General features: G+C 39.3%; 1 protein-coding gene across 1 annotated transcript in view; it reads left to right on the forward strand.

The window, feature by feature from the left end:
• The window catches only part of plekhh1 (pleckstrin homology domain containing, family H (with MyTH4 domain) member 1), a 78,841-nt gene that overhangs the window by 21,644 nt on the left and 38,172 nt on the right, over positions 1-19,025 (forward strand). The window contains exons 2-11 of the mRNA XM_062040075.1: positions 616-770; positions 7,189-7,251; positions 7,382-7,531; positions 7,621-7,704; positions 10,646-10,727; positions 10,801-10,974; positions 11,044-11,687; positions 15,490-15,568; positions 17,341-17,432; positions 17,500-17,647. Of these exons, the coding sequence (XP_061896059.1) occupies positions 633-770; positions 7,189-7,251; positions 7,382-7,531; positions 7,621-7,704; positions 10,646-10,727; positions 10,801-10,974; positions 11,044-11,687; positions 15,490-15,568; positions 17,341-17,432; positions 17,500-17,647 (1,654 nt within the window). The 5' untranslated portion in view covers positions 616-632. The remainder of the gene's footprint in view (positions 1-615; positions 771-7,188; positions 7,252-7,381; positions 7,532-7,620; positions 7,705-10,645; positions 10,728-10,800; positions 10,975-11,043; positions 11,688-15,489; positions 15,569-17,340; positions 17,433-17,499; positions 17,648-19,025) is intronic.

Raw genomic sequence — 19,025 nt, forward strand, 5'->3', positions numbered from 1 at the left:
GAATGGAGTGTGACAAAAATCCAAGAGCGTATGGTGTGAGACTATGTGTAGTAATTAACTGCTGAGTGTTTACCTGAGTGTTAGGCGAGAGGCAAGTCCAAAAGGGGCAGGGCATGCTCGTAGATCCGTGAGGCAAGCAGGAAGTCGGGGGATATAGCGGGGGGCAGGAGGTCAAGATCCAAGAGGCGGTCCGGGAAGCAGAGGAACCAGGAATGACGAGACACACAGCTCGTCAACGCGGGAACAGACGTCTGCAGTTGGAGCGACAATGAGGACACGAGACAATCAATAACACGGGGAAGAGAGCAAAGAGAGCAAAGAGAGCAAAGAGTGCCTACAGCAGTGTTAGTCGGCTTACGGTACACGAACAGATGATTACGTTCTGGCCCGGAACGCAGGTCTGCACTGGCTTAAGAAGCCCGGGAAGCTCATCAATGACAGGTGCGCTGAGTGCTGACATGATCATGACTTCTGGTCATGTCAGGCCAGCAGAGAAGGTCTTGCTGGCCCCTGACGCCACACCCCTGCCAGATGCGAGGGGAACACGTCTGTTAGCACGTTAGCAAACAACAGAGTTTTGGTGCTAAATTGAAGCCAGTGCTTTGTTGTGGACAGGCAGGAGAGTCCTCGCCATGGCCGGCATGTTGGAGAGCGGCAGCGTTGCCGGAGCGTCCGGCGTGGATTGGCAAAAGCGCTGCGTGGCCCTGGAGATGCAGCTGCTCAGGTTCCGCCTTCAAGCGGGGAAGATCCGGGAGCTGCTGGCGGAGAAGGTGAGCGAAGGTGTGGCTAAAGTGTGGCTCTCTGCTCACTTCTTAGTGCCACGTGAAACATGCCACAGAAAATGCAATGCAATGCAAGTCCCAGCAGACAACAAATGTTGTCCTTAAAAACTAGGCTGCAAGGTCTGTATCTCCTACCAACTGGTCCCATTCAGGTCCTAGGGGGTCTGGAAAGGTCCAAAATGGGTACACTTTGGACCCTTTAATGAACCGAGACTTTCAGGGGTAAGTCCATTCTGGGGTACGTTTCTGTTCGCCATTTTACTCACCCACCCCGCTTCTTTTACTTTTCCATTTTGGGCAAAGGGCACCATGCGCAAATGAGAGTAGCTCTGGTGGCATTAAATTAGCTCATCAGCGACACCTGTCGTTGTAGAATGTCAATTACAGGTGCGATTGTGTTGGAATATTACTACCAAAATTTTAACTTTACATTTTTTTATTTTTTTTATTTTTTATAATTATCCGAAATAAAAAATAATTCATGTATTGTAAGTAAAAAAAAAACGATTTGCATATATATATATATATATATATATATATATATATATATATATATATATATATATATATATATATATATATATATATATATATATATATATATAAAAATAATATTATTGCCAAGTTTTAACGTGTACAATTTTTTTTATTTTATTTTAAAAAAAATTCGCAAAAAGATAAAAAAATTGTAAGTAAAAAAAAAAATTCGGATATATATAAATATATATATATATATATATATATATATATATATATATATATATATATATATATATATATATATATATATATATATATATATATATGTATGTATGTATGTATGTATGTATATATATATGTATGTATATATATATATATATATATATATATATGTATGTATGTATGTATATATATATATGTATGTATATATATATATATATATATATATATATATATATAAATATGTATGAAAAATCTGCAAGTACATTTTTTTTTATATTTATATATAAAAAAATAACTAATTCTGCAAGTAAAAATATATATGCATATATATATATATATATATATATATATATATATATATATATATATATATATATATATATATATATATATATATATATATATATATATATATATATTTATATAATATTTTACTGGTAAAAGTTTTAACATGAAGAATGTTTTTTTTATTTAATAAAAAATTATTCGCAAGTAAAAAATAAAAAAAATTGTAAGTAAAAAAACGATTCTCATTTATATTAGACTAGACTTAGACTTCCTTTTTATTGTCATTCAAATTTGAACTTTACAGTACAGATAACAACGAAATTTCGTTACATATATATATATATATATATATATATATATATATATATATATATATATATATATATATATATATATATATATATATATATATATATATATATATATATATATATATATATATATATATATATATAAATAAAAAATCTGGAAGTAAAAAAACGATTTGCAATTATATATATATATATATATATATATACATATATATATATATATATATATATATATATATATATATATATATATATATATATATATATATATATATATATATATATATATCAATAATATTGCTGCTAAAAGTTTTAACTTGTAGAATTATTTTTTAACTAAAAAGAATTATTCGCAAGTAAAAAAAAAATTGTAAGTAAAAGAACGATTTGATTTATATCTATAAAACGATTTGCATATATATATATATATATATATATATATATATATATATATATATATATACGTGTGTGTGTGTGTGTGTGTGTGTGTGTGTGTGTGTGTGTGTGTGTGTGCGTGTGTGTTTGTGTGTTCTTGTATTTCTACCCTTCTTGAGACATCAACATAAACATAAATGTGCTCCCCCTCTGGTCAACATATGAAATAACAAGTGTGTTTAAAAATGTGAAGTTCTCCCCCTCTGGCCAACATATGAAATAACAAGTGTGTGAGACATTTGAATGCACCCCTTTTGGCCAAAATTAATTAAAAAATAAAAATAAAATATGTATATAGAGACATACTGTAATAACTTGAAGTAAATAATGAAGATTAAAAACCAATTACAAACAAAAAATAAAATGAATTTAAAAAATAACTAAAAGCAGTCTTTTTCTCACAATGTGTCGACTTTTTTCTAAATAAAATTGGGAACAATTTGTCATATTCTTTCTGGTCCTGTAATATTGCAATATTTTCTCGTAAAATATATTACTTTATAATGTAAAAGTATTACTTTTTAATGCAAAATGGTGACATTTGTCATATAAAATTCTGACTTTTATCACAATGTTGCAGATGTTTTTGTTGTTCTTGTAAAACAGTGACATTTTTGGAGTAAAATGATGACAAAAGTAAAATTCTGATTATTATTATAAAATTGCCCACATTTTAAAGTTTTCTTATAATATTGTGACTTTTGTCGAGTAAAATTACGACTCTTTTTATAGAATTGCCGACATTTTAAGCTTTTCTTGTAAAATTGCGACTGTTATTGACTATAGAATTCCAACTTTTATCATAATATTGCACAAATGTTCAGTTTTTCTTGTAAAATCTTGACTTGTGTTGAGTAAAATGACGACTTTTATTATAATACTGCTAAAATGTTAAGTTTTTCTTGTGAAATTGTGACCTTTTTCTTGTGAAATTCCAACTCATTTTTCACAACAAGCTTTTTTTATATTTGCATAGTATGTATATATTATTAATGTTGTAAATACACATCTTTATATATCTAGAAAGGCTGGTCCTAAAGAGGGAGGCATTTTTCTCACGTCTCAAGAAGGTAACAAATACAAGAATGTGTGTGTGTGAAAGAGTGTGTGTGTGTGTGTGTAGGGGGGGGTGGGGGGTGAGTGGGGTGGGGGTGGGGGTGCTGCTGAGCGACTGTACCATTGCGTCATGTTATTGCTCCTTGGAAAGGTCTGCTTTCATGGTCTTCATGTGCTTGCCAAGTTAGGAGTGTTTTACACATTGACCCACTTTGGTGTGGAAAAAAAACCCGGAGAGAATAAAAAAATATTTAAAAAAAAGACACGGCGTTGATCTGGCGGGGGAGATTCTTCTTAGCCACGTTGGCCTTGCGAGGAAGCTTTTTTTTGTCGAGGGTGCGTTCAAGGAACCTGGAAAAAAAATCAGATTTTTTTTTCTTACTGTATTAGAATTACACAGCCAATACTGAAGACATGCAAATGTTAGTTTCCTGTTATTACTGTCATGCCCATTTAGGGCATTTACACCATAGGTGTCAAATACACACCTGGCCAGTAGGGAGGGGTGATATGGACTATCACACACAGGTGTTAAAGTCAAGGCCCGGGGGCCAGAACCGGCCCGCCACATCATTTTATCTGGCCCGCAAACACCTGGAAATGATATGTGTCAATAAAGTTCTTCATATTTTCTCACTAAATGTGTGCTTAAGTGTTGTCTTAAGTGATAAAACCTGTACTAAAGTGTCCTCTTATGTGCCAAAATGCATGCTAAAGTTCCAGTTTTATGTGCCAAAACATGTGCTAAAGTGCCCTTTTGGGACCCAAAACACATGCTCAGGTGTCCTTTTAGGAACCAAAACATGTATTAAAGTTTCCTTTTAGGAGCCGTAAAGCATGCTAAAGTGTCTTCTTATGTGCCAAAACGTGTGCTAAAGTGTCCTCTTATGTGCCAAAATGTGTGCTAAAGTGTCCTCTTATGTGCCAAAACATGTGCTAAAGTGCCCTTTTGGACCCAAAACAAATGCTCAGGTGTCCTTTCAGGAGCCAAAACATGTATTAAAGTGTCCTTTTAGGAGCCGTAAAGCATGCTAAAGTGTCCTCTTATGTGCCAAAACGTGTGCGAAAGTGTCCTCTTATGTGCCAAAACGTATGCGAAAGTGTCCTCTTATGTGCCAAAACGTGTGCTAAAGTGTCTTCTTATGTGCCAAAACATGTGCTAAAGTGCCCTTTTGGACCCAAAACAAATGCTCAGGTGTGGTTTTAGGAGCCAAAACATGTATTAAAGTGCCCTTTTAGGAGCCGTAAAACATGTTAAAGTGTCCTCTTATGTGCCTAAACATGTGCTAAAGTGTCCTCTTATGTGCCGAAACGTGTGCTAAAGTGCCCTTTTGGGACCCAAACACATGCTCAGGTGTCGTTTTAGGAGCCAAAACATGTATTAAAGTGTCCTTTTAAGAGCCGTAAAGCATGCTAAAGTGTCCTCTTATGTGCCAAAATGTGTGCTAAAGTGTCCTCTTATGTGCCAAAACGTGTGCTAAAGTGTCCTCTTATGTGCCAAAACGTGTGCTAAAGTGCCCTTTTGGGACCCAAAACCTTTGCTCAGGTGTAGTTTTAGGAGCCAAAAGGTGTGCTTAAAAGTTGTCTTAAGAGCTAAAATGTGTACTAAAGTGTTCTTTAATGAGCCAAAACACATCCTAAAGTTCCAGTTTTATGTGCCAAAACGTGTGCTAAAGTGGCCTTTTGGGACCCAAACACATGCTCAGGTGTCGTTTTAGGAGCCAAAACATGTATAAAAGTGTCCTTTTAAGAGCCAAAATGTGTGCTTAAGTGTTGTCTTAAGAGCTAAAACGTGTACTAAAGTGTCCTCTTATGTGCCAAAACATGTGCTAAAGTGTCCTTATGTGCCAAAACATGTGCTAAAGTGCCCTTTTGGACCCAAAACAAATGCTCAGGTGTCATTTTAGGAGCAAAAATATGTATTAAAGTGTCCTTTTAGGAGCCGTAAAGCATGCTAAAGTGTCCTCTTATGAGCCAAACGTGTGCTAAAGTGTCCTCTTATGTGCCAAACGTGTGCTAAAGTGTCCTCTTATGTGCCGAAACATGTGCTAAAGTGCCCTTTTGGGACCCAAAACACATGCTCAGGTGTCGTTTTAGGAGCCAAAACATGTATAAAAGTTTCCTTTTAGGAGCCAAAATGTGTGCTTAGGTGTTGTCTTACGAGCTAAAACGTGTACTAAAGTGTCCTCTTATGTGCCAAAACGTGTGCTAAAGTTCCAGTCTTATGTGCCAAAACGTGTGCTAAAGTGCCCTTTTGGGACCCAAAACACATGCTCAGGCGTCGTTTTAGGAGCCAAAACATGTATTAAAGTGTCCTTTTAAGAGGCGTAAAGCATGCTAAAGTGTCCTCTTATGTGCCAAAATGTGTGCTAAAGTGTCCTCTTATGTGACAAAACGTGTGCTAAAGTGTCCTCTTATGTGCCAAAACATGTGCTAAAGTGCCCTTTTGGACCCAAAACAAATGCTCAGTTGTCATTTTAGGAGCAAAAATATGTATTAAAGTGTCCTTTTAGGAGCCGTAAAGCATGCTAAAGTGTCCTCTTATGAGCCAAACGTGTGCTAAAGTGTCCTCTTATGTGCCAAACGTGTGCTAAAGTGTCCTCTTATGTGCCGAAACATGTGCTAAAGTGCCCTTTTGGGACCCAAAACACATGCTCAGGTGTCGTTTTAGGAGCCAAAACATGTATAAAAGTTTCCTTTTAGGAGCCAAAATGTGTGCTTAGGTGTTGTCTTACGAGCTAAAACGTGTACTAAAGTGTCCTCTTATGTGCCAAAACGTGTGCTAAAGTTCCAGTCTTATGTGCCAAAACGTGTGCTAAAGTGCCCTTTTGGGACCCAAAACACATGCTCAGGCGTCGTTTTAGGAGCCAAAACATGTATTAAAGTGTCCTTTTAAGAGGCGTAAAGCATGCTAAAGTGTCCTCTTATGTTCCAAAATGTGTGCTAAAGTGTCCTCTTATGTGACAAAACGTGTGCTAAAGTGTCCTCTTATGTGCCAAAACATGTGCTAAAGTGCCCTTTTGGACCCAAAACACATGCTCTGGTGTCATTTTAGGTGCCAAAACATGTATTAAAGTGTCCTTTCAGGAGCCGTAAAGCATGCTAAAGTGTCCTCTTATGTGCCAAAACGTGTGCTAAAGTGTCCTCTTATGTGCCAAAACATGTGCTAAAGTGTCCTCTTATGTGCCAAAACGTGTGCTAAAGTGTCCTTTTGGGACCCAAACACATGCTCAGGTGTCGTTTTAGGAGCCAAAACATGTATTTAAGTGTCCTTTTAGGAGCCCAAAAATGTATTTAAGTTTTGTTTTAGGAGCCAAAAATTCACAAGAACAGTTTTTCTCAAGTGATCCCACCCCTGTGCCATAAACAGGAGCCACAGTGTGTGCTAAAGTGCCCTCATAGGAGCTAAACAGTGAATTAAAATGATCTTTTAGGAGGCAAAAGGCATGCTAAAGTGCAGTCAGTTTTGTTTGGAAGATGTTAAAGCCTTGATTGACATTTGATGAATTATTGATGAGGTCATTTTCACTTCCCCAGTGGAGGAGGGAGGGGGGAGGAGTCATTACGGCGACATGTAACCATGGTAACCGGCTGCTTTGTTTCTCTGTCCTCAGATGCAGGAGTTGGAGCAGCGGGTGATGGAGGCGGATCAGCGCGCCCAGAGTGCAGAGAAGCAGGTAGGTAAAGGGCAGCTTGACAGTCTGGGGGAAAAAAGTGAAGTCGTTATCTGAAGTTGTAGTAAATAGTTTGTGGCGCCCCCTGCTGGGTTTGGTTCTAATCATGCGCCGGATGATCCACGCCTCGCAGATCCACGTCATGGAGGACCAGTTGAAGTCAGCCAACGTACAAAGCAGCGAGTCCGAGGGCTCCTTGTACAGGAAGTACCAAGACCTGACCAGCCAGGTCCAGGAGAAAGACGGCGTGATAAAGAGACTCCAGATCCAGCTGGGAAAACAGGTGTGGGCGGAGCCAACTGAAAGGGGGCGGTCCCTTTTATGGCTGAGATGATAATAATGTGGTGTCATGTTTCCTCTGAGTCCCTCCAGGTGTTAGTCCGAGCCCAGGAGGCAAAGATCATCGAGGAGAAGGCGAGCAAGATTAAAGACTGGGTCACAATCAAGCTTGGAGAGGTAAACACACTCAGAAATACTGTACATCTTTGTTGATGATTGCCGGATGGAACAACAACATGTTTGTAAATATATTTGATGATTGCCGGATGGAACAACAACATGTTTGTAAATATATTTGATGATTGCCAGATGGAACAACAACATGTTTGTAAATATATTTGATGATTGCCAGATGGAACAACAACATGTTTGTAAATATATTTGATGATTGCCAGATGGAACACCAACATCATGTTTGTTGATGATTGCCAGATGGAACAACAACATGTTTGTAAATGTATTTGATGATTGCCAGATGGAACAACAACATGTTTGTAAATATATTTGATGATTGCCAGATGGAACAACAACATGTTTGTAAATATATTTGATGATTGCCAGATGGAACAACAACATGTTTGTAAATATATTTGATGATTGCCAGATGGAACACCAACATCATGTTTGTTGATGATTGCCAGATGGAACAACAACATGTTTGTAAATATATTTGATGATTGCCAGATTGGAACAACAACATGTTTGTAAATATATTTGATGATTGTCAGATGGAACAACAACATGTTTGTAAATATATTTGATGATTGCCAGATGGAACAACAACATGTTTGTAAATATATTTGATGATTGCCAGATGGAACAACAACATGTTTGTAAATATATTTGATGATTGCCAGATGGAACAACAACATGTTTGTAAATATATTTGATGATTGCCAGATGGAACAACAACATGTTTGTAAATATATTTGATGATTGCCAGATGGAACAACAACATTTTTGTAAATATATTTGATGATTGCCAGATGGAACAACAACATGTTTGTAAATATATTTGATGATTGCCAGATTGGAACAACAACATGTTTTTAAATATATTTGATGATTGTCAGATGGAACAACAACATGTTTGTAAATATATTTGATGATTGCCAGATGGAACAACAACATGTTTGTAAATATATTTGATGATTGCCAAATGGAACACCAACAACATGTGTGTTGATGATTGCCAGATGTAACACCAACAACATGTTTGTAAATATATTTGATGATTGCCAGATGGAAAACCACCAACATGTTTGTAAATATATGTTGATGATTGCCAAATGGAACACCAACAACATGTGTGTTGATGATTGCCAGATGTAACACCAACAACATGTTTGTAAATATATTTGATGATTGACAGATGAAACACCAACAACATGTTTGTTGATGATTGCCAGATGTAATACCAACATCTTTTCAAATATATTTGATGATTGCTAGAAAGAACAACAAGAACATTGTTTGTAAATATATTTGATGATTGCCAGATGGAACACCAAAAACATGTTTGTAAATATATTTGATGATTGCCAGATGGAACACCAAAAACATGTTTGTAAATATATTTGATGATTGCCAGATGGAACACCAACAACATATTTTTTGATTATTGCCAGATGTAATACCAACATGTTTTTAAATATATTTGATGATTGCCAGATGGACCAACAACATGTTTGTAAATATATTTGATGATTGCCAGATGAAACACCAACAACATGTTTGTTGATGATTGCCGGATGTAATAGCAACATCTTTGCAAATATATTTGATGATTGCCAGATGGAACACCAAAAACATGTTTGTAAATAGATTTGATGATTGCCAGATGGAACACCAAAAACATGTTTGTAAATATATTTGATGATTGCCAGATGGACCAACAACATGTTTGTTAATATATTTGATGATTGCCAGATGGACCAACAACATGTTTGTAAATATATTTGATGATTGCCAGATGTAACAACAACATGTTTGTAAATATATTTGATGATTGCCAGATGTAACAACAACATGTTTGTAAATATATTTGATGATTGCCAGATGGAACAACAACATGTTTGTAAATATATTTGATGATTGCCAGATGGACCAACAACATGTTTGCAAATATATTTGATGATTGCCAGATTGAACACCAACAACATATTTGTTGATGATTGCCAGGTGTAATACCAACATCTTTGCAAATATATTTGATGATTGCCAGATGTAATACCAACGTGTTTTTAAATATATTTGATGATTGCCGGATGTAATACCAAAATGTTTGTAAATGTATTTTGATGATTGCCGGATGTAATACCAACATGTTTTTAAATATATTTTGATGTTTGCCAGATGGAACACCAACAACATGTTTGTAAATATATTTGATGATAGCCAGATGGAACCCAAACAACATGTTTATTAATATATGTTGATGATTGCCATATGGAACAACAACATGTTTGTAAATATATTTGATGATTGCCAGGTGGAACACCAACAACATGTTTGTAAATATATTTGATGATTGCCAGGTGGAACACCAACAACATGTTTGTAAATATATTTGCTGATTGCCAGATGGAACACCAACATCTTTGCAAATATATTTGATGATTGCCAGATGGAATATCAACATGTTTGTAAATATACTTGATAATTGCCAGATGGAACACCAACAACATGTTTGTAAATATATTTGCTTATTGCCAGATGGAACACCAACAACATGTTTGTAAATATATTTGCTGATTGCCAGATGGAACACCACAGCATGTTTGTAAATATATTTGCTGATTGCCAAATGGAACATCAACATCTTTGCAAATATATTTGCTGATTGCCAGATGGAACACCAACAACATGTTTGTAAATATATTTGCTGATTGCCAGATGGAACACCACAGCATGTTTGTAAATATATTTGCTGATTGCCAAATGGAACATCAACATCTTTGCAAATATATTTGCTGATTGCCAGATGGAACACCAAGAACATGTTTGTAAATATATTTGCTGATTGCCAGATGGAACACCAACAACATGTTTGTAAATATATTTGCTGATTGCCAAATGGAACATCAACATCTTTGCAAATATATTTGCTGATTGCCAGATGGAAAAGGAGAACCAGCAGCTGAAACAAGCTAACCTGGAGCAGACTGAGCAGATCAAACTGCTGCAGGACAAACTCCAAGGTCTACAAAGATCAGGATTCCTTAAATTGAGAGACTCAAGAACAAGCTTACAAATGTTATGTTGTTCCATCAGTTCTCTCAGATCCACAAGGTCCCTGCGGACACCAGACTAACCCCCCAGGAACAGAAGCCCAGCAGCCACCTATCAGTCCCCAGGTCGCTCCGAGCTGCCCGGGCACTCCTCCCATGCCAGAAGATGGCAAGAGACCACTATGTGCCGATAGAGAAGCCAAGACCTCAGCAGAAGGTGCCTTCAATTTAGGGGACCGAGGAAAAGTAGTTGAACCTAACTCTGAAACCTTGTTTATCCTCTCAGACTTGAAAAGGACCCCAGAACTGTCCTGTAAGACTCCGCAAGGCCGAAGCAGTGGACCAGGGTCACCGGGGTGCACCGAGGACAGAAACAACGCCTCAGACGAACTCAACAACAAATTCCGTTCTCAGTCCTTCCACTCGTCCACCTCGGCTTACGCGGTAGTCCACCATGGACCCGGATCCCCCAAGTCTCCCCTCAAACTGGCTCCCAAAAGTCCGCCCTTGCCTCGCTCGCCCTCCACCACCGACAACCCCTTTCCCGATCCCTCCCAGCCTCCCCAGTCGGGCGCCAGCATGACCTTACCAAAGATCCGGACCCCGCTGAGCCCCAGAGACAGCATCCAGCTGGCGAAGAAGCACTTCAGTCAGCCTCAGCCCAGCCTGGACCGTCTCCACCAGCTGGTCAGCATCGACATCGCCGCGCCCTCGTCGGCTTCTTCCACCCCGACGAGCACCTGCACCGCCACCGTCTCCCGGCTGGTGGAGGAAACTGACATCGACATGGACGGGGTGGTGGAAGGGTCCGGATCAGAATGCCTTACTCGGGAGGAAGGACCCTTTCCAGGCCTCGCAGAACCACTAGACCGCCTTGATCCAGAAGTTCTGAAACCACCGACACCACCTTTGCACCGCTTTCCTTCCTGGGTATGAAAGTCAGTCTTCAAGTATTTTAGACTCCACAGTCTCAAATTTGCTGCCTGCCCTCAGTCTCCTCTTGGATCATTTATTGTTTCTTAGTGGTCTTCTTAGTTTCCAAGTGTGAAGAATATTGGGTCCGTTTCATATTCCACCAAAGTTACCAAATATGGTTCTAATTTTATTGTTTTTTTAGTTGCTATGGCGACCCAAAGCGGGGACGCTTAGCTAAAACCGATTATTGTGTGAATGCTCCTAAGCAGGGTTAGGGTTAGGGTTAGGGTTAGGGTTAGGGTTAGGGTTAGGTTAAAATAGGGTTTTCTACACCAAAAGTCATCTATTTATTATCCACATTTTTCACCCGATTCAAACAATTCCAACTTCAAACTGTTCAGCTTATTCAGGAATCGCGGGCTTTCCCTTGAAAAATTCCAAAAATTCCCAGATTTTTCAGAATTCCAGGTTTTCCAGGACATTTTTCCCATTCAAAATGAATTGGCCATTTTTCAAACTTCCATTTCCACATTTTTCAACCGATTAAAACCATTCCACCTTCAACACATTCCACTCATCCTGCACATTCAAACTATGATTTAAAAAATTCCTGGAATTCCAAGAATTCCCGTTTTTTTCAAAACCTTTGTTTCACCCTTTTTTCTGGTGACTACTCCTCCCACATTTGTTCAACCCAATTCAACTGTTCTAACATCAAAACATTCCTCTTAATCAGGACAAAAAACTAAGTTGTTTTCTGTACTGGTAAAAATTCCCAGTTTTCCCAAAATTCCAGGAATTTTTCAATTAAAAAATGTTACTACTTCAACATTTCTTGACCGTTTTTAAAAATTCCAACACCAACCATTTTAACTAATTCAGAAAATTCAATTTAGAATTTTCCAGAAAAAAATCCGGCTTTTCCCGAAATTCCCAAATTTCCATGAAATTGCCATTGAAATAAACGGGACATTTTTCAAAGTTCCACAACTCCCACATTTTTTTTATCCGATTCAAACCGTTCCAGCTCCAACATATTCAGCCTGTTCAGGAATTGTGTGCTCTCTTTCAACAATTTAAAACAAATTCCCGGATTTCCAAGAATTAGCAGTTTCCAGGGACATTCTTCCCATTCAAAATTAATTGTCCATTATTTAAACTTCCACAATTCCCACATTTTTCACCCGATTCAAACCATTTCAACTTCAAACTGTTCAGCTTATTCAGGAATCGCGGGCTTTCCCTTGAACAATTCCAAAAATTCCCAGATTTTTCAGAATTCCAGGTTTTCCAGGACATTTTTCCCATTCAAAATGAATTGGCCATTTTTCAAACTTCCACCATTTCCACATTTTTCAACCGATTCAAACCATTCCACCTTCAACACATTCCACTCATCCTGCACATTCAAACTATGATTTAAAAAATTCCCGGAATTCCCAGAATTACCGTTTTTTTCAAAAACTTTTGTTTCACCCTTTTTTGTGGTGACTACTCCTCCCACATTTGTTCAACCCAATTTAACCATTCTAACATCAAAACATTCCTCTTAATCAGAAAAAACAATGAAGTTGTTTTCTGTACTGGGAAAAATTCCCAGTTTTCCCAAAATTCCAGGAATTTTTCAATTAAAAAATGTTACTACTTCAACATTTCTTGACCGTTTTTAAAAATTCCAACACCAACCATTTTAACTCATTCAGAACATTCAATTTAGCATTTTCAAAAAAAAAAATCCCGTTTTTCCCGAAATTCCCAAATTTCCATGAAATTGCCATTGAAATAAACGGGACATTTTTCAAAGTTCCACAACTCCCACATTTTTTTATCCAATTCAAACCGTTCCAGCTCCAACATATTCAGCCTGTTCAGGAATTGTGTGCTCTCCTTCAACAATTTAAAACAAATTCCCGGATTTCCAAGAATTATCATTTTCCAGGGACATTCTTCCCATTCAAAATTAATTGTCCATTTTTTAAACTTCCATAATTTCCACATTTTTCACTCGATTCAAACCGTTCCAAATTCAAACTGTTCAGCTCATTCAGGAATCGTGGGCTTTCCCTTGAACAATTCCAAAAATTCCCAGATTTTTCAGAATTCCAGGTTTTCCAGGACATTTTTCCCATTCAAAATGAATTGGCCATTTTTCAAACTTCCACAATTCCCACATTTTTCACCCGATTCAAACCATTCCAACTTCGAACTGTTCAGCTTATTCAGGAATCGCTGAGTTTCTCTGGACAAATTCCAAAAATTCCCAGATTTCCCAGAATTACAGGTTTTCCGGGACATTTTTCCCATTCAAAATGAATCGGCCATTTTTCTAACTTCCACAGCCCCCGCATTTTTTTTATCCGATTCAAACCGTTCCAAGCCTAAAATTTTTGACCTGTTCAGGAATTTATGTGCTTTACTTCAACAATTTTTTTTTAAATTCCCGGGTATCCAAGAATTCCCAGTTTCCAGGGACATTTACCCCATTCAAAATGAATTGTCCATTTTTTTAAACTTCCACAATTCCCACATTTTTCACCCGATTCAAACCATTCCAACTTCGAACTGTTCAGCTTATTCAGGAATCGCGGAGTTTCCCTTGACAAATTCCAAAAATTCCCAGATTTCCCAGAATTACAGGTTTTCCGGGACATTTTTCCCGTTCAAAATGAATTGGCCATTTTTCAAACTTCCACCGCCCCCGCATTTTTTTATCCGATTCAAACCGTTCCAACTCTAAAATGTTTGACCTGTTAAGGAATTTATGTGCTTTACTTCAACATTTTTTTTTGAATTCCCGGATTTCCAAGAATTCCCAGTTTCCAGGGACATTTACTCCATTCAAAATGAATTGTCCATGTTTTTAAACTTCCACAATTCCTACATTTTTCACCCGATTCAAACCATTCCAACTTCAAACTGTTCAGCTTATTCAGGAATTGCAGAGTTTCCCTTGACAAATTCCAAAAATTCCCAGATTTCCCAGAATTACAGGTTTTCCGGGACATTTTTCCCGTTCAAAATGAATTGGCCATTTTTCTAACTTCCCCCGCATTTTTTTATCCGATTCAAACCGTTCCAACCCTAAAATGTTTGACCTGTTCAGGAATTTATGTGCTTTACTTCAACAATTTTTTTTTAAATTCCCGGATTTCCAAGAATTCCCAGTTTCCAGGGACATTTACCCCATTCAAAATGAATTGTCCATTTTTTTTAAACTTCCACATTTCCCACATTTTTCACCTGATTCAAACCATTCCAACTTCAAACTGTTCAGCTTATTCAGGAATCGCGGAGTTTCCCTTTACAAATTCCAAAAATTCCCAGATTTCCCAGAATTACAGGTTTTCCGGGACATGTTTCCCGTTCAAAATGAATTGGCCATTTTTCAAACTTCCACCGCCCCCGCATTTTTTTATCCGATTCAAACCGTTCCAACCCTAAAATGTTTGACCTGTTCAGGAATTTATGTGCTTTACTTCAACAGTTTTTTTTTTTTTAATTCCCGGATTTCCAAGAATTCCCAGTTTCCAGGGACATTTACCCTATTCGAAATGAATTGTCCATTTTTTTAAACTTCCACAATTCCCACATTTTTCAACCTATGCAAACCATTCCAACATCAACACATTCCACTCACCCAACTAACACTTTCCCAAGTTCTAAACCAAATTCCGGTTTTCCTGGAAATTCTAACTCTTCAACATTCAAACTATTTTTACATTCATACTACATTCTGTCAGCATTTCGGTTCAACTTCAGCATTGGAGCATTCACACCTCATCTAGTTATTATTATTATGTGTATTTGCTATCTGCAGGAGAGTCGGATCTATGCGGTGGCCAAGTCTGGACTGAGAGTATCCGAAGCCTCTCCAGGAAGCAGAGGTCCCGGTCTAAGTGAGTCCTGCCTCGTCTTTCATCCCCAAAAATGTGTCTTTTTATGTTTTTCTGCATTGATTGACGCTTGACTCGCTGGTTATTTTGAGCATGTAATACCACTTCCCCGTGGCACACACACAGGTGCTCATCTCGGGTATTTCGACACCCTAGACTGCCCCTCCTCCCCGTTTAAGAAGTAGTTTTTTTAGAAGCTGCTTTTCCCTGGTGTGCGATGAAAGGATGGTAATTATGTCCTGACATCATTCCTTTCAGTCCCAGAGACCGACTTCGCTGCCAAGGAGCCGCTGCCGGTTAAGTGGATGCTGACTCAGCGCGTTTAAGAGCCTTCCCTCATTGAGGCTCGCTGGCTTTTAGTTGGTCTCAACTTTGAACATGATGACTTTTAAAAACTAAGGACTAGGGTTGTACGGTATATCTTGGGTAAATCCCACCTAATCGTATCCTTGTCCACACACACACAATGGTCATTTAAGACCCCCTCTTCCTGAGGCCAAGGGAACTCATAGCCACAGCACAATTGTAAGAGGGTACAAGCGGCCCAAATGAGTTTCCTCCGTCAGGTGGCGGGTCTCTCCCTTAGAGATAGGGTGAGAAGTTCTGCCATCCGGGAGGAGCTCAAAGTAAAGCCGCTGCTCCTCCACATGGAGAGGAGCCAGATGAGGTGGTTCGGGCATCTGGTCAGGATGCCACCCGAACGCCTCCCTAGGGAGGTGTTTAGGGCACGTCCGACCGGTAGGAGGCCACGGGGAAGACCCAGGACACGTTGGGAAGACTATGTCTCCCGGCTGGCCTGGGAACGCCTCGGGATCCCCCGGGAGGAGCTGGACGAAGTGGCTGGGGAGAGGGAAGTCTGGGCTTCCCTGCTTAAGCTGCTGCCCACGCGACCCGACCCAAGTGGAAGAGTTCAAGTACCTCGGAGTCTTGTTCACGAGTGAGGGAAGAGTGGATGGTGAGATCGACAGGTGGATCGGTGCGGCGTCTTCAGTAATGCGGACGCTGTATCGATCCGTTGTGGTGAAGAAGGAGCTGAGCCGGAAGGCAAAGCTCTCAATTTACCGTTCGATCTACGTTCCCCTCCTCACCTATGGTCATGAGCTTTGGGTTATGACCGAAAGGACAAGATCACGGGTACTGAAATGAGTTTCCTCCGCCGGGTGGCGGGTCTCTCCCTTAGAGATAGGGTGAGAAGCTCTGCCATCCGGGGGGAGCTCAAAGTAAAGCCGCTGCTCCTCCACATGGAGAGGAGCCAGATGAGGTGGTTCGGGCATCTGGTCAGGATGCCACCCGAACGCCTCCCTAGGGAGGTGTTTAGGGCACGTCCGACCGGTAAGAGGCCACGGGGAAGACCCAGGACACGTTGGGAAGATTATGTCTCCCGGCTGGCCTGGGAACGCCTCGGGATCCCCCGGGAGGAGCTGGACGAAGTGGCTGGGGAGAGGGAAGTCTGGGCTTCCCTGCTTAAGCTGCTGCCCAAGCGACCCGACCTCGGATAGGCGGAAGAAGATGGATGGATGGATGGATTTTTCCGAGGGGTCACACGGCCAAACGGAGGGGCACCAGGAGCCACGGCCGCCGTGAAATTCCTGCCCCCGGGTCAGCTGTCTTTTATTTAAAGGCCCCGAAGTCATTCTGTAATGCAGACCCATAAAAATATCTCCCTGCTAAGTCGGACACCCCCTGCTCCATTTAGCACATTTAAAAGTAGTCCATGTTTGCTGTGTCGTTTTTGAAGATCTGCAGTCTGACGTCCATTTTTTACCACCTTGCAGGGTCCGTCTCGCCCCGGACTCTGTCGGCGGGTCCGTGCACGCAGTTGATGTACAAGAACATCAAGGTTCCCGTCTACGCCGCGCTGAAAGGGGTGAGTGAGGCCACCTCGCGAGCCGCTTGTACCGTCTTTTAATGCCACACCCGCACGGCGTCCTTAGAGGGCCACGCAGATCAGCGCGGTGCCGCTCGGGGACGACGACTCGGGTTCCGAGGACGACGGCGGCTCTCTGGCCAGCCTGCGGACCTCCGTGCTGAACCCGGACAGGAAGGGCAGCGTCCCGGGGAGCCCCCGTGCGGTCAAAAGAGGTAACGCAGGTATATTTTTGAAGCTTTTTAGAAAAAATGATAATGTAAAGTGTAAATGGTAAATAAAAAGAGAATACAATGATTTGCAAATCCTTTTCAACTTATATTCAATAATTTGTTAACTGTTAGCATGCAAACGATAGCATTCTAGCAAGCTAACTTAAGCATGCTAACTTTATTTGAGCTAATTTTACACTTTTCTCTTAAATTCCCCAGCCATACACCTTAGAGTCATATAACTTGGTATGTGACACAAGCTAACTGTTAGCATGCTAACATTAGCATGCTAACCTTTTGAGCTAGTTTTGCAACCGTTTACACCAGAGTCATCTAACATGGCATTTGACATTTGATTACTGTTAGCATGCAAACGATAGCACACTGGCAAGCTAACCTTAGCATGCTAACTTTTTTTAGCTAATTTTACACTTTTTTCTTCACTTCCCTAGCCATACACCTTAGAGTCATATAACTTGGTATGTGAAACAACACAACTGTTAGCATGCTAACATTAGCATGCTAACTTTTTTTTAGCTAGTTTTGCAACTGTTTACACCAGTCATATAACTTGGTATGTGGCATTTGTTAACTGTTAGCATGCAAACGATAGCATGCTGGCAAGCAAACTTAAGAATGCTAATTTTTTTAGCTAATTTTACACTTTTTTCTCTATTTTCACAGCCATACACCTTAGAGTCATATAAGTTGGTATGTGACACAAGCTGTTAGCATGCTAAAATTAGCGCGCTAACTTTTTGAGCTAGTTTTGCAACCGTTTACACCAGAGTCATATAACTTGGTATGTGACATTTGTTAACTGTTACGCTGGCAAGCTAACTTTAGCATGCTAACTTTTTTAGCTAATTTTACACTTTTTTCTTCAATTCCCCAGCCATACACCTTAGAGTCATATAACTTGGTATCTGACACAACACAACTGTTAGCATGCTAACGTTAGCTTGCTAACATGCTAACATTAGCGTGCTAATTTTTTTTTAGTTAGTTTTGCAACCGTTTACACCAGAGTCATATAACTTGGCATGTGACATTTGTTAACTGTTAGCATGCAAACGATAGCATGCTAACTTTTTTTTTTAGCTAATTTTACACATTTTTCTTTAATTCCCCAGCCATACAGCTTAGAGTCATACAACTTGGTATGTGACACAACACAACTGTTAGCATGCTAACTTGCTAACATTAGCGGGCAAACTTTTTGAGCTGGTTTTGCAACCGTTTACACCAGAGTCACATAACTTGGCATGTGACATTTGTTTACTGTTAGCATGCAAACGATAGCATGCTGGCAAGCTAACTTAAGCATGCTAACTTTTTTTTTTAGCAAATTTTACACATTTTTCTTTAATTCCCCAGCCAT

Source organism: Entelurus aequoreus, linkage group LG03 (assembly GCF_033978785.1).
Source record: "Entelurus aequoreus isolate RoL-2023_Sb linkage group LG03, RoL_Eaeq_v1.1, whole genome shotgun sequence".
Classification (NCBI taxonomy): Eukaryota; Metazoa; Chordata; class Actinopteri; order Syngnathiformes; family Syngnathidae; genus Entelurus; species Entelurus aequoreus.